General features: G+C 34.5%; 2 protein-coding genes across 3 annotated transcripts; one reads left to right on the forward strand and one right to left on the reverse strand.

The window, feature by feature from the left end:
* Window positions 1-253: 253 nt before the first annotated feature.
* Window positions 254-6,269, reverse strand: LOC117908445 (PAP-specific phosphatase HAL2-like). Of its 2 annotated transcripts, XM_034822024.1 has the most exons (5): window positions 5,792-6,269; window positions 1,721-2,408; window positions 1,083-1,443; window positions 784-906; window positions 254-632 (listed from the first exon to the last, which is right to left on the reverse strand). In XM_034822024.1, the coding sequence occupies exons 1-3, from the start codon at window positions 5,970-5,972 to the stop codon at window positions 1,140-1,142; spliced, it is 1,173 nt and encodes a 390-aa protein (XP_034677915.1). In that variant the 5' UTR covers window positions 5,973-6,269; the 3' UTR covers window positions 254-632; window positions 784-906; window positions 1,083-1,139. The 2 variants fall into 2 exon arrangements, with proteins under 2 accessions (XP_034677915.1, XP_034677913.1); XM_034822022.1 differs by lacking the exon at window positions 784-906.
* Window positions 6,270-13,017: 6,748 nt separating this feature from the next.
* Window positions 13,018-13,424, forward strand: LOC117909338. Its single transcript, XM_034823339.1, has one exon. It carries the CDS (start codon window positions 13,063-13,065, stop codon window positions 13,267-13,269), a length of 207 nt encoding a protein of 68 aa, XP_034679230.1. The 5' UTR covers window positions 13,018-13,062; the 3' UTR covers window positions 13,270-13,424.
* Window positions 13,425-14,316: the final 892 nt, after the last annotated feature.

The following is a 14,316-nucleotide window of genomic DNA, read 5'->3' on the forward strand; positions in this document are numbered from 1 at the left end:
GATGCGGTCATAAAAAAAAAAATAATCCAAAGAGAAAAGAAGTCTAATCTTCGGCCCCACTTGCAGAAACTTACAACAGCTCACGTATTGGGTGCTAGTCTTTTTCTTTTGTTGTTCATACATATGATGAAGTTGCCACAGCAACAACTGTCTTATCAATCATCCTTCCAATTCTTTGGCTTCAAAAGAAGTCCTCCCATTTTGCTTCAACTCATCTATATTACTAAAAGTATTAACAAACTTTTAAGCTGTATTTTAAAATTTCATGCTTTAATAACAATTTTTACTATTTTTTAAACACAATATTCTTAATCAAAGCATGTTCAACTTGATTAAAGCTCTCCCTCAGATGATTATGAACTCAATATATTCCTCCAGTTGCAGCCTTAATTTCAGCACCAGATATGAATTACAGTCTGGGATTGATTTATGAGTATAAATCCTACACCTCAACATACCAGTGATGAAGAACAGAGCAATTGAACTAAAAATCATGCTCTTCAATGAGGTAGGAAGGAAAAAAGCAAAATACCTCTTTTATTTCTCCTCAACTCAACTCCTGAGAATTGTATGGAGCATTATCAAAATCATATGAATGAACACTGTCTAATGTCTTCTCATCTGTCCTTTCCCTGAAATATTTTCAGAAATTCAAAGTTAAATATAGGAAGCAACCATGGGCGAATGAGGGAATTCTGAAACTGATTGTATGCCAAGTTGGATGAACACCATATTTCAGAAGGAAACAAGTTTATTGATTTTTTCATTCAAATCTATACATACATTTTCAAATTCTAGCATGAATTGTGGCCAATTATTTATAAGCAAAATTTTCAGACAATTCAAGCCGTAGACTATAGCCAACCAAGTCTTCTTGCATAACTATATCACTTCTTTGACCAAAATCTGTGTGAATAAATCATGGAGAGAAAACCAGAATCAGTTGAAGTCATCTTGCATGACTAACCAAATCAAAAGAGTCTCTTCAATTTTGGCTCAAGTAGACATGTCAAAAATGGCTTGTGGAGAATCAAATAGAGTTCTACAATAGATCAAATTACTTATGAATGTGATGACCTTACCCTATCAAAAGTATCAAAATATGGCTGCATTGATGTATTGGCCAAGTACCAAAGGCCTCAAAGATTGGAAGAGTCCCAGCTAGCATAAACAGCACCAATGATTTTCTCATGCAGTGCAGCACCAGAGCAAACAATGATGCCCCGATCAAGACCTTCTAGGTATATTCCCCTCGAGAAGTCCAGTGGACGCCCTCCAGCATCAGTTACCACACCACCAGCCTCTTCTACAATGAGGACACCAGCAGCATGATCCCATATCTTCTCCTTGTATCCAGCTCTTGCAAACTTCATAAAAATCTCAGCATCTCCCCGGGCTATGGCTGCATACTTCACCATGCTATAGACGCGCAAAGGCTGCTTTCTGCCATTGGAATATAGAAATATATTTATGAGAATCAATTTTAGGCATAGCCCAAGTTAGACAATTTAATGGTCGAAGCCATCCTAACATATTGGTAAAAGCATCCTAAAGGGTGAATTTAACTTCAAATCTTACCATTGACCTCTATGTCTATAACACAATTCAGACTCCATTCTTAGTATATCAAAATCAAATTATAGGCATTTATTCCAACTTTTCAAGTAGACGGTATTAGACTTCAAATTTGTAACAAGAGGGAGATGATGGGCATACAAACCTAAGCCCAACACTGTGAACAAGTCCCTTTGTGAAGGAGTGGTTTGAATTTGCCTTCTCCACCGGTTCACAAAAAGTAGCCATTGCTGGATTGTCAATGGAAGAAACTTTAATCAATCTTGCAGAGTTTGGCCACTCAAGCTTCTGATCTCCCAGGACCATTGGCTGCATCCATGCTTCACCACTTCCTCTCCTTGCATACATAACACATCCCTTCTCCCATGAATCAGAAGCGGGTGGGGACTGTTTTGACATAGCTTGGTAGAATTTATTGTGGTAATTTAGCCATTCCTTGTTCATTGGGTAATTAGGGCAACCAAGAACTCCAATGACAACCTTTCCATCCTCAATCAAGGCTAGAGCTACAGCATACTGATCCCCTCGTACAAACCCTAATGTTCCATCAACAGGGTCAAGTATCCAATGCCTTCCCTTGGGCCCTCCAGTTGAGTTGCATCGGCTGATGGCATCAAGAACTTGTGATGTCCTGAGGGCTTTATCTGGGCATTTGAGACCAAACTTAGGTGCTTCAGATAAGCATTCATTAACTGTGTTCACCACCGCTTCCAATAAATCGGCTGAATCAGGTTTGGAAAGAGTTTGGATCTCTTCTTCTGCAACAATGGACACATTTTGACTTCCAAACACTTCCGCCAATATCCAGCTAACAGTTGCTTGCACACTCCAATCTGTTCATGCAGTGGCATCAAGAACACCATCCCATCAAGCATGAGAATAGGCAAACACAATATAGTACAACAAGCTATAGATTCAAAATCAAGAGGTCGAGAAACTTTATATCCATGGAAATTGAACAGATAGTATATTTGTAGAGAGCATATTATCATTCTCCATATAAAAATATTTACATATAATAATGGGTTACAAAGTAGAAACAAAGCTTACAGTTGCACCAGCACTATGATCAAATAATAGCAGCGCTTACCAATTTCTAGTTTACTATAACAAGTTGATAGCATTACACTATACATGACAATACAAAAACCTTTTATGCAGTAATTTTTTTCATTGTGACACAGTACAGCGACAACGATAACCAACAAGGAAAAATATGAAAGATAAAGGCAATGTGACCATGGAGAAAACCTTACTAGCTATTAAACCAAATTGCTAACTACTATATTAAAAGCTGAAAAGAAGTCGAACATTTTGGTCCCCAAGAATCAAATCTGCAATCGGCATATTTCCCACCAAAGAGACAGACAAAATAGCAGCATAGAAAGCAGGGTATATCAGGAGAAGAAAAAGAATTTAGTACCTTCAAAAAGGATAGTGTACAAGGATTTGGAATCTGAATTTTTTTCATAGGCAAATGGATGACAAATATGCATTAATTGACACCAAACAGAAAAGATGTGCTATGCATTAATTGACACCAAACAGAAAAGAGGTGCAATCCTAGTACATGGGAAGTAGACTAGGTGCACCAAGGTTGAAAAAATGGAATTAGCCAAACAACAGCCATATATTAGAAGACAACCCCCTCCACAAACTATCTACAAAATCAAGCAAGGAGTAGATCATTTCCAAACATAAACTGCACCCCCCAATGCTAGCAGCTCAACAAAGAAAGCAAGGACTAGGAAAAGAGGGCTTTCACCGGCAATAAAGTGCAGTATGAGCCTTCAAATATTTTTATCTTCTTCTCTTTCCAAATAGTTCGAAATAAGAATAAAGAGGCCATTTTTTGAGCTATCTTTCTAATTTTACTGGCAAAACTGTCATTCCACCCATAAAGACACACAAAACTTCTTTGGGAGGGCCTAACAAAGAAAACACCATACACGAAAAAACGACAACCACCAGAAATGGATGAGAATATGGTTGATCTAATCTTCCTGTTGGTTTCAAAGACAAAACCTATTTAGCAAAGGCCAACCTCTTCTCTTTAGATGATCAACTATGATGGTTTTTCCCTACACCACCTCCATTTTTTTTTATCAAAGACAAACAATTGTATTAAAAGAGAAAAACATGAGAAGGATGAGAAGTTCTCCCCATGAAGTACAAACCTGACCAAAAAACTAAAACCTCCACTAAACCAGGAGGGCTATACAAAAAGGACAAAAGGCCTATACATGTATAGCAAACCCAGACCCTATAAACCCAACCCTAGGGTGTACAGATCGACAGCCAGCAAAGCTATTACTACATCGCCTCCAATTCAAAGAAACTAATCTTGGAGAGCACCTTAGAAGACCAAATCTCTCCAGATGGAAAAGCGGAAACAACTTTTGGACACAAATACTTGCAGCAGGACCTTATTGAGACAATGTCCTTCCTGATTCCTCCCCATCAACTTATGGTCAAAATTAACTTTAAGGAGAATCAAGCTCAAAAGGTGCAAAAACTCCTCCACCATCTGCAATTCTCAATCAAAGGGGCTCCTACTAAACCTAGGACGCTAGGACTACAAAAAGCTCTCATCTGGGCCCTCTACATCTCAATGGTCCACCTCTATGAACAGATGAAGCAAACAGCACCAGAAGAGATACTCTCTAAAGTCAACTCCCCATGCCACATTGGATTTTTCAATAATGTCAATTATAATCATATATTATAGAAATTAGCATTTATTTTAATGTATTATTTCAAGAAGATATAGGATAAAATACTGGGAGGTTCTTTTACTTTTCTGCAAGAAATTTGACATATGCTGAAGGTTACCAAGGAAACAAAAGCTAAACGCAATTTCCTGCCCATTTAGTGATTCACATCCTGTAACTTTGCATTTATGGTGCTGCCATGTAATACATCACACTAACAAAGTAACTGGTTCTATTCCATTTCTGATCATGACTTCCCTTGTTCAGTTTATAATCAGGCTGGAAAGAATGAGAAACAGAGAATGATGGGATCCTAGCATGGCACATGTTCCAAAAGGACAGATTTTAAATACACTAGAGCCAGTTTTAACTACAACACTCGATATGCTAAAAAAAACTAGCTTATGCTCCTAAATAAACCCAATTATGTCAAATATTCTGTGCTTCATTCATCGATTGGGTCATAAGCATCATCTCTCATGCTCATTCTTCCATGTTTAACCCTTCCTATGAGAGAATAAGAAAAACTACAAATCTAAATCTGTTAGAATTTCACTAGTCATAGGTTTTATCATAAATACCATTTTGGCTTGTCATGGGCTTTAGAGGCCTAGGCCAAAACGTTCCACAGAGCACCAAACATGGAACAAATAATTTTTTAGAGCTCCTTGGATGGTTCATGAGTGCTCAGGGCAGTAACTCCCCTCAAGAATCGAATATGTCCTCCATAATCCTCACAAAAAGATTCTTCAGTAATTCAATCCAAATTAAAGGAAGAAAGAGGAAAAACAACAAAATCTAAAAATATGCAGGTTTCCTTCAACCCCCACCCCTCAAACATACAACACTTCACCACCTGGCCGGTACAATACTTAAACAGAAAGCAATTCAACATCAACCAGAACAAGTTTGTCAACATTTCCCTAAACTTTGTGAAGTTAAATTCCGGACTCCAGTGTAAATATATGCAGGCACACTACAAAGATTTCTGTTTGAATGGAAAATGAACTTATGAATAGTATGTTTTACAATGTTTTGGCTCCCAAAATGATAAACACACATTACCTAAACCATTCTTTATTACTCCTAAGACCAAAATTTTTTATTTATTTCTGTCTCAGCAACCAAAAAACTGAAAAATATATGTCAGTCAGACCCCACACCCCAAATGCAGGTCATTTCAAGCCTAACAAAATGCCCCTCATTTCAAGCATAATTGAGAGGAGGTTTTTGCACAATCGGACCCCAGATAAATGAAATCCATGACCCAAAATTCTAATTTTCATTTTTGTTCTCACATTTTCTCAGCAAGCAAATAGATCATAAACACAAAATCGTCGGTAATTAGACAGCATATTCCAAATGCAAATCACCCAACACCCAAAAACCAAAACCAGAACCAAAACAAACCCAATCACAAACACAGAATTCAAAGCCTAACCCGCAAAAGAACAGAACCCAATTCAACAAAATGGGGATTGAAAACAAAGGAAATAAAAAAATACCTGCAACTGTAACAGGTGAATCATCATCCTTGGACTTCACCTGCTCACTGCTCGTCCCAACCAACCCATCCTGCACTCTCTGGCACAAACAACACGCCATATGAACAACTCTAACGGCAACAGCCAATTCCTCTGAGTACATGGCATTATCCATGGCTAAATTTGGACGATTTAAGCCCATACCCAGATGCGAATCAGCCTAATGTGAGAGACCCACCTCCAGAATCATGCAAATTTTGATTTTCCTAGATGTCTCTGAGTTTGATTTAGGAGGGCTCCAAAACAGATATTTGGAGCCCAAATAACGCTGTCGTTATCTTCATTCATTTTTTTCCCATTTCAAAATAAAGTCAAGAAACTCGGTAGACGATTTGATTAGAGTTGAGACGACGTAATCGATTATGATCGATTCCACTGAGATTACAATTACGCCATTTCCATGTGACTGACGTGAGGTTTCAGACCAATCTTGGACCTTTCAAACACGTATTCCCAATTTAAGGATCCATAAAAATGAAAAATATTCTAAAATCAGCATTTATTTTTTGGTGAACGAAATAATAGCTTGATTTGTATTTTCCAAAAAATGTAATTCCCTGTTTTAAGATTTTTTTTGTGAAAAAAATAAAATCATTAATAGAAATAAAATATTTTCAAGATTTTTAAAATCCCTTGAAAATATTTATAGGAACAGCATTTTTAGGTTTTTCCTCAAAGAAATCGTAAAAGCAGTTATGGAAATAGTCTTTTCCATGTGTTTTACAAACATAAAAACATTAATAGGAATCAATGGTTTTAGAATTTTTTTTCTTCTTCTTAGAATGCTTAAAATGTTAATGGGAATTATAGTTTTAATTTTATTTCATAAAAAAAGTATTTAAAAACACTACGGGAAAAATATGTTTTGGGTTTGTAATATGTAAAATATGAGAACCCAACTTCCAATTTTTTAAGACAACTCTTTCCAATCCTAAAAATAATTTCGAATCCATTTATATCCAAATTACCCTCTTTTTTCTTGCGCTCAACTTCCGAACAAACCTTAAAAAAAATACAATTTTTATTTAATAAAGTTTTTAAATACCATACAATAAATTAATAAAATTTTATCTAATTTAAATTTTAAAAATATCTCAGGTACCCATAAATTTAATACAAATTATTTTTAAAATACAATTTTCAAACCTCAATTAATCACACAAACAATATTAATTACTTTTTCTTTCACTTTTATTATGAAAACAATTTTTTTTCAAAAAAATATATCCTAAGACCTAAAATATGGTATTTGGAGGTTAACATTTGTGGGTTTGGTCAAAGATGGACAAATAAAGAAAATGATTCTATATTTGGAAGGTCAGCGGCCTTGAATAATTATGACCAAATTTTAGGTAATTGACCATTAGCTTTCTACAAGCATCTTCCAAATGAGAGGAAAACAGGTATTTAGGAATAAAATTAGTGTAAAGAAATAAGATATAATATATAAATGTATTTGATTTTAAATTTCATGATATTATTACAAGGTTTGTGATGCAAATTTAGATAATTTAAGATTTTAATTTTTTGGGTATAGTATTATTCAAAGGATTTTTAGAAGCAATCAAAATGTATACAAATCTTAAAAAGAAATAATCATTTATCCAAAGATTATGTAATGTGGGTTGGGCTTGGAGTTGCTGTGCTACAAGCTTAATGGGCCAAAACTGATCTTGGGCCCAATAAACAATTAAGCCATGTAATTTGGTTTCATCCCCAGAAACCAATTCGAGCAAATCCCTACATCAACTCATCGGAGCTCAAGCTCTTCCTCTTGTTTAAACCTTTTTCTTTTTCCAAATTAGCTACCTACCACTAACCAAAGACAACTATTTGATATGGAATAATTGATTACTCAATGTTTGTGATTGCAAATGGATTAGAGGGTTTTCTCGGCAACACTCATCCTTGTCCTCTTAAGTTTCTTGATCTGCGGCAACTCATCATCAACCTAGAGTACTCTTTATAGCAAAGATACAATAGGTTTATCATGAGTTGGTTCTATGCATCCTTATTTATGAATATAATGACTCAAATAGTTGGATGTAACACTATTAGTGAAATTTGGTTAGCATTAGATCAGATCTATGCCTTAGCTTCAATGGCTAGACTTACCGAGCTACGTACTCGACTCAATCTCTAAAGAAAGGAGGTATGTTTACCTTGGAGTATAAAAAATTAATAGACTTTGTAATAGGTTAGTTGCTAATGGTGAACTTATTTCTAGAAATGATCAATTGATTTACATGTTTAATGGTCTTGACTTTAAATATAATGCCTTTGTAACTTTTGTAAATAATCGATTTGCTTGCCTAGTTTGGAGGCGATACATAGCTTGTTTTTGAGCTACGAGTTTAGACTTGAAGAAAAACATATAGTTATGCAAGCTAACAATGCTCGGGTTCAAGCTAATAATGCTTAGGCTCAGTTGATTGCCTTTCATCACAATAAGAAACTCTTCAAACCCTCATCCCACTTCTCCAATCCAGATCCCCATCTCTCTATTAAGACAAACTTTTATTAGCAACATCCCCATCCTGTTGCAAGCTCCTTTCAAACAAGAATCTTGGGTACACCTCAAGAAAATCTTTTTCCAACAATTAGCTATCCAAACATATCAATACTCTTAATGGTCCTAAACCATAATCTGAAATTTGTGGTAAATTTGGCCATACTACTTTTATTTGATACCATAGAGAAAACCTTAATTATCAACCTCAACCTCTAAAGAATTTTAATACTATCTTCGCTTCTGATTCACCTTCTCAAGCCTTCTCTCATGTGACTAGTCATTTTGCTACATCTTCCCCTATAAAGGATCACCCTTGGTTCATGGATTCTAGAGCTAGACATTATTTTGTTCCATACATCTCCATGATATAGAATCCATTCCCATTCACTAGTAATAAGCAAGTCATGGTTGGCAATGGTAAGAAAATTCTCATATCTCATTTTGGCTATTCTCTTTTATTTATCCTCTTATCCTCTTAAATTGGATAACATTCTACATGCTCCTACTCTTTCAAACAATTTTTAGAGTGTAACTAAACTTTGTGTTGATAACACTGCATTTTTGGAATTCTATCCCCACTTCATGCTTGTGAAAGAACAGGTCTCAAGGAAAGTTCTTCTGTAGTCTAACTTGTTAATGCTCTTTATCAAGTTTCTTTAGCTTTAGCATGTCACTCCAAAGCTTCTCCACATACTTCCAATTTCTCTAAAATATTTCTCTTCAGCACTCAAGCAATCAACCTATGGCATCATCATTTAGGACATCCCAATTCTAAGATTGTCAAAAGAGTCTCAGACCTATGTGATTCAGGTATCAAACATTTTGATGTGGATTTTTTCAGTTCTTGTTAGTTTGCTAAAAATCATAGGCTTACTTTTGTAGACTCTAATTCTTGAGCCACATCTCCTTTGGAGTTAATACATTCTGATATTTGGGGTCCCCCTATTAATTTTGTGAGTGGTGTTCAATATTTCTTGTTATTTATTCATAACTATTCATGTTGCACCTAATTGTACCTTCTTAAAACTAAAGATGCGACTCTTTCCACTTTTCTTTAGTTCAAAATCTTTGTAGAGAACCAATCTGATGATAAGATAAAAACATTACAGACATATTAGAGAGAAGAGTATAAAACAGTCTATTTTCTTGGCTTCTTATGATATATCTCATCAAGTTTCTTGTCCTTGCACTCCCCAACAAAATGAACAAGTTGAGAGGAAAAATCATCATGCTTTAGAAATGGGATTAACAATGCTCCATGTCATCAATAGGCTTCCTACACCTATTCTTAACTCCAAAAGTCCTTTTGAGATTTTTTTTTTAGAAAATCTCTTAATATACCTCATTAAAAATTTTTGGTTTCGCAAGTTTTCCTTGTCTTTGATTGTATAACTCTCGTAAATTGCAGCCACAATGAACCGAGTATTTGTTTTTGGGCAACACTTCCCTAGGATAAGGGAACTTATGTCTTGATGTCTATGTAAGTCGTATTTATGTTTCAAGACACGTGGTCTTTAATGAAGTAGTTTTTCCTTTCAATACTTTTAGGTCTATATCTTCTCCTTCTGATATTTTTCCTATTATTTTTTTTTCTACTCATTTTCCTTCTACTATCAACCCCTAATTTCCAACTTCATCATTCTCTTGTAGACCATATTCTCTAACTACTTTTTTCTATTTCTTCTGCTTGCTTCCTTATTTCTCATCATTCTAACCCACATTCCATTTTATTATCATTTTCTTCCTTTCCTACTAATCCCCATTACTTTTCTAATTCAGATTCTTTTCAACCTCTCTTATTCTTCTACTTAGTATCTTACAGTATCCATAGGGCCAAATTGTTTAGTCTCTCTACTTTAGACACCTCACTTTCCATTTTGACATAACCTTATGGTTACCAATAGGCTTGTAACCATTCTATATGGCAAACTGGCAATGCAAGTTGAGTTTGATGATTACGGGCTAATGACACTTGGTCTCTTATCCCAGCCCAACTAATTGCAACCCAATTGGATGTAAATAGATGTATAAGGTTAAGCTTGAACTGGATGGCAATCTTGAGAGATTTAAGGCTTGTTTAATTGCTAAGGGTTATACCCAAACTGTTTGATTGAATTATTTTGAGACCTTTAATCTAGTGGTTAAGCCTATAACAATTTAAATTGTTTTTACTTTAGCTATGTTTAAGCATTGGTCTATTAAACAATTAGATGTGCATAATAATTTCTTACATGATGACTTGGGAGAAGAAGTGTTTATGATTCAACATACTAAATTTGTTCATTCCAATAATTCTTCTTATGCGTGTAAGTTGAAAAAGGCTCTTTATGGTCTTAAGCAGACACCATGAGCCTGGTATACTAAACTCAATTCCTTTTTAACTCGTTAAGGTTTCACATAATCATAAATAGATTCCTTAATGTTTATCTTTCACTCTATACTATTATGCTAGTTGTTTTGACATATGTGGATGAGATATTGTTCACGGGAAATGATTTCAAACTATTAGCCAATCTAGTTTTTGCTCTTCACACTATGTTTCCACTTAAAGATTTGAGAGATTTTCGTTTTTTCTTGGTATTGAAGCACAAAGAACAACTAGTGCTTTGTGTTTTAGTTAGGCTAAGTACATATTTGATCTTTTAGTTAAAGCTTCAATGGTACACTCTGAGCTAATCCTTACTCTAATGGCTTGTGATCACACTCTATCAATTCGTGAAGGTCAACCTCTTGAGGATCCCACTCTCTATTATAGTATGGTCAGAGCTCTTCAATAGTACACACTAAATTGTTTAGAGTTTCGTTTTGCGATCAACAAGGTTTGTCAATTTATGCATAGTTCTATCGATGTGCATTGGTAAGCAATGAAAATGATTCTTTGATATTTAAAGAGTATTGTTTCTTATGACATCCTCATTGCAATTTCATCAAATCCTCATTGACATATTATACAAATGTTGATTGAGTCTCATGCTCTAATGGCAAGTGGACTACTAGCGACGACTGCACGTTGCTTGGTTCTAGCTTGATATGTTGGAGCTCCTCTAAATAGAAAGTGGTTTCTTATTCAAGTACAGTGGTTTCTTATTTGAGTATAGAGGCTTAGCAAATACTATTGTAGAGTCAACTTGGGTGTAGTTTATTCTTCATGAATTGAAGCTTCCATTCTCACATCCCCTTTTACTATTATGTGACAACATTAGTACCACTTATCTTGTTGCCAATCCAATTCTACATTCTCAGGCAAAGCATGTGAAGATTGACTATTATTTTGTCGGTGAAATAGTATCAAATGTCTCCTTAGTTGTTCACTTTACTCCATTTGAACCCAACTTGTTGATGTAATGACTAAAGCATTGCCTACACAATAGTTTCTTGCATTGCAAGTAAACTCACAGCTTTCCCAAGATCTATGATTTTGAGAGGGATTGTTAGTACTAATACTGTATTAATTAGTGAAAATTAGTTATATAATACTCTCATATGACACTTAAAGAGTCGGTTAGCCTTCTTTGTCTCATAGTGTTATAAACCTCTCTACTTTTGCTCATTTCAATATAACAGAGGATCAAAATCCCTTTCTCATAATCTTCGTTCTCTTCTCTACTCTTTCTCTAAAATAATCTTTTTACATATATATCTTTGTTGTCTAATATAGAATAATACATATCAAGAACACATTCAATTTAGATTTTGCACTGTAAAAATTTCAAATTCCAATCACGCAATTTACTTTATAATTATTTTAGGTTTGGACATGAACTAATAAAATTAAGTCCAACTCATAAAATGGTGGTGAATCTTATCAATTTTTTTTTAGTATAAATAATATAACATGTATTAAATGAACTCAATTGAAGAGTACCTCAAAAATAAATAAACATCCTTAAATTTTTTTTAGATGTTGTGCCCACTAGAGAATTAACTTGGGGAAGTGGTACAAATCACATTCCCTCCAAGTTTTGAATATGACCGATCTCAAACCCTACTATACAAACCCATCCCTATAGTATGTGACATAAATATAGAATTGATACTCCCAACAAACGCAACAGTCCAATTGAGCAATCATATCCTCTCGCAGACTTTGAAGAATGTGGAATGCCTAAAAATATTCACATGGGTCCCTCGATTTTACACCTTCAGGCCAAGTGATGACCACTGCCCAAAATCGTGCCACAGGATTTATTAGGCCGGCCTAGTTCCTGTTCCACCCCCACATGCATGATGGTTGGCCGTTGATTTTTCATACTTCTTTATGAGACCTGATGCAAGGGATTAAATTCGATCCAAGAAACCATTTTCTGCAAAATTCTGATGAAAATTTAGGAGCATTAATAATAATTAAATAAAAAAAAAGGGGATTAATGAGGTGGTACGTTTTTTACAGGTTTACAGTTACAGTGGTGTCACAGGCTCACGGCTGAGTGCATTTATCACCCCAACCATATTCTCTACACGTGGCACCCACTCACACGTCTATCATGATAGCTGTGCAGGTTCCAAGCTTCAAATACGTGAAAGTCTAAATCGGCCTACTTCTTCTACCCCAAAATAGCCACGTGTCAACCATCAAATGGGCAGCACCATTTTGATGAAACCTAAAACTGTTCGCCATTTAACGTATCTTCGTCTATATAAAGCCAACAGCCCCATATCAATCTAAAGCGCCACCACCATCCCTACACCGAAGGCTGAAAAAACTTTTAGGGTTTAGGCCATGGTGTGCTTCTGTTTTCTAGTGGACCAAACAAGGAAGGTGAGGAGGAGCAAGCCGGCGGCCGGAACATGCTCCCGGTGCGGCAGCGGAGCGAGCGTGGCGGATATGAGGACGGCCACCAGGTTTTGCCACGTGCCTTTTTATTGGAAATCTTGGAAGGCTATCATGTGTACATTCTGCGGAGCTATTCTGAAATCTTATCGATGAGTTTGTATTAAGGCATGGGTACTTTTGCTTCGTCTTAGTATGAAAAAAAAAACTTGGATTGTATTGATGGAGGCCCCGAAGCTTTCTGGATATGATGAAAGTTGATGGAAGAGTCTTTGTATATTAATGGAAGCTCAAGGTTGGGTTTTGAGTGATTTTGTTTTTTTTTTTTTGCTTTCATTTTCTTCTTCATGGGTGTTTTTGCTTTGATTTTCTTCTACATGGTTTTATTTTTTGGGGGGGGAAACAGTTAAGAGTTAGGGGTTGCCATTAATGAGACTAATGGACCCAAAACTTTCTTCAAGCTTATTGGTCCAATGGGTTTAGAGGCAACTTTCATGTGATAAATGAACGAATTTGATGTCAAAAAGTTGTTTTTATTTTTTTATTTATTATTATTATTTATTTAATATTTTCATCTATTAAACATATTCTAATATCATTTTTTATTTTTGAAAATTAAAAATAATTATAATTCTTGACAATAAAAATGTACAAGTGTATTTGAAAAACTTAATTGGCAATAAATATTTTTTGTTTATTTCTTAAAGAGGAAAATGATTAGATTTGAGTGGGGAGTACTGTCTTTGAAGTGATATTTATTTTTGAATTAATTGGTTAATTGAGATAAAATAATCTTTATATTTGTAAATTTATCATTTTTTATATTTTTATTTTAAAAGTAATCTATTTTGTATATAAATGTTTTTTTATTATTTTAATAATTTATAATGTGTTTTAAAAAATATTATTTAAAAAAAATTAATGAAGACATTTTTGTTAAAATGAAGTGAAAAAAACGGATGAATGTTTAAATTTCTAAAATTATGTTAGAAATTTCTTTTGTACTTTTGCATTAGCATGACTTGCTCTTTGAATGAGCAGTGAGCACCAAAGTAATATATTTGGTAATGATTTTTTGTGTTTTTAAAAACAAAAACAAACTAAAAAAATAATTTTTTATTCTTAAAAACAAAAAGTATTAAGCTTTCAAATAATTTTTTTTTATCATTTTTAATTGTTTTCACATTTTTTTAAGGATTATTT

Source organism: Vitis riparia, chromosome 19 (genome assembly GCF_004353265.1).
Source record: "Vitis riparia cultivar Riparia Gloire de Montpellier isolate 1030 chromosome 19, EGFV_Vit.rip_1.0, whole genome shotgun sequence".
NCBI classification, from domain to species: Eukaryota; Viridiplantae; Streptophyta; class Magnoliopsida; order Vitales; family Vitaceae; genus Vitis; species Vitis riparia.

Coding starts and splice junctions, on each gene's coding strand:
- LOC117908445 (XM_034822022.1), bottom strand. CDS start 5,972: ATGGGCTTAAATCGTCCAAATTTAGCCATGGATAATGCCATGTACTCA. Junction 2,409..5,791: donor TTCACCTGTTACAGTTGCAG/GTATTTTTTTAT, acceptor CTGCATGAACAG/ATTGGAGTGTGCAAGCAACT. Junction 1,444..1,720: donor GTTCACAGTGTTGGGCTTAG/GTTTGTATGCCC, acceptor TTCCAATGGCAG/AAAGCAGCCTTTGCGCGTCT.
- LOC117909338 (XM_034823339.1), top strand. CDS start 13,063: ATGGTGTGCTTCTGTTTTCTAGTGGACCAAACAAGGAAGGTGAGGAGG.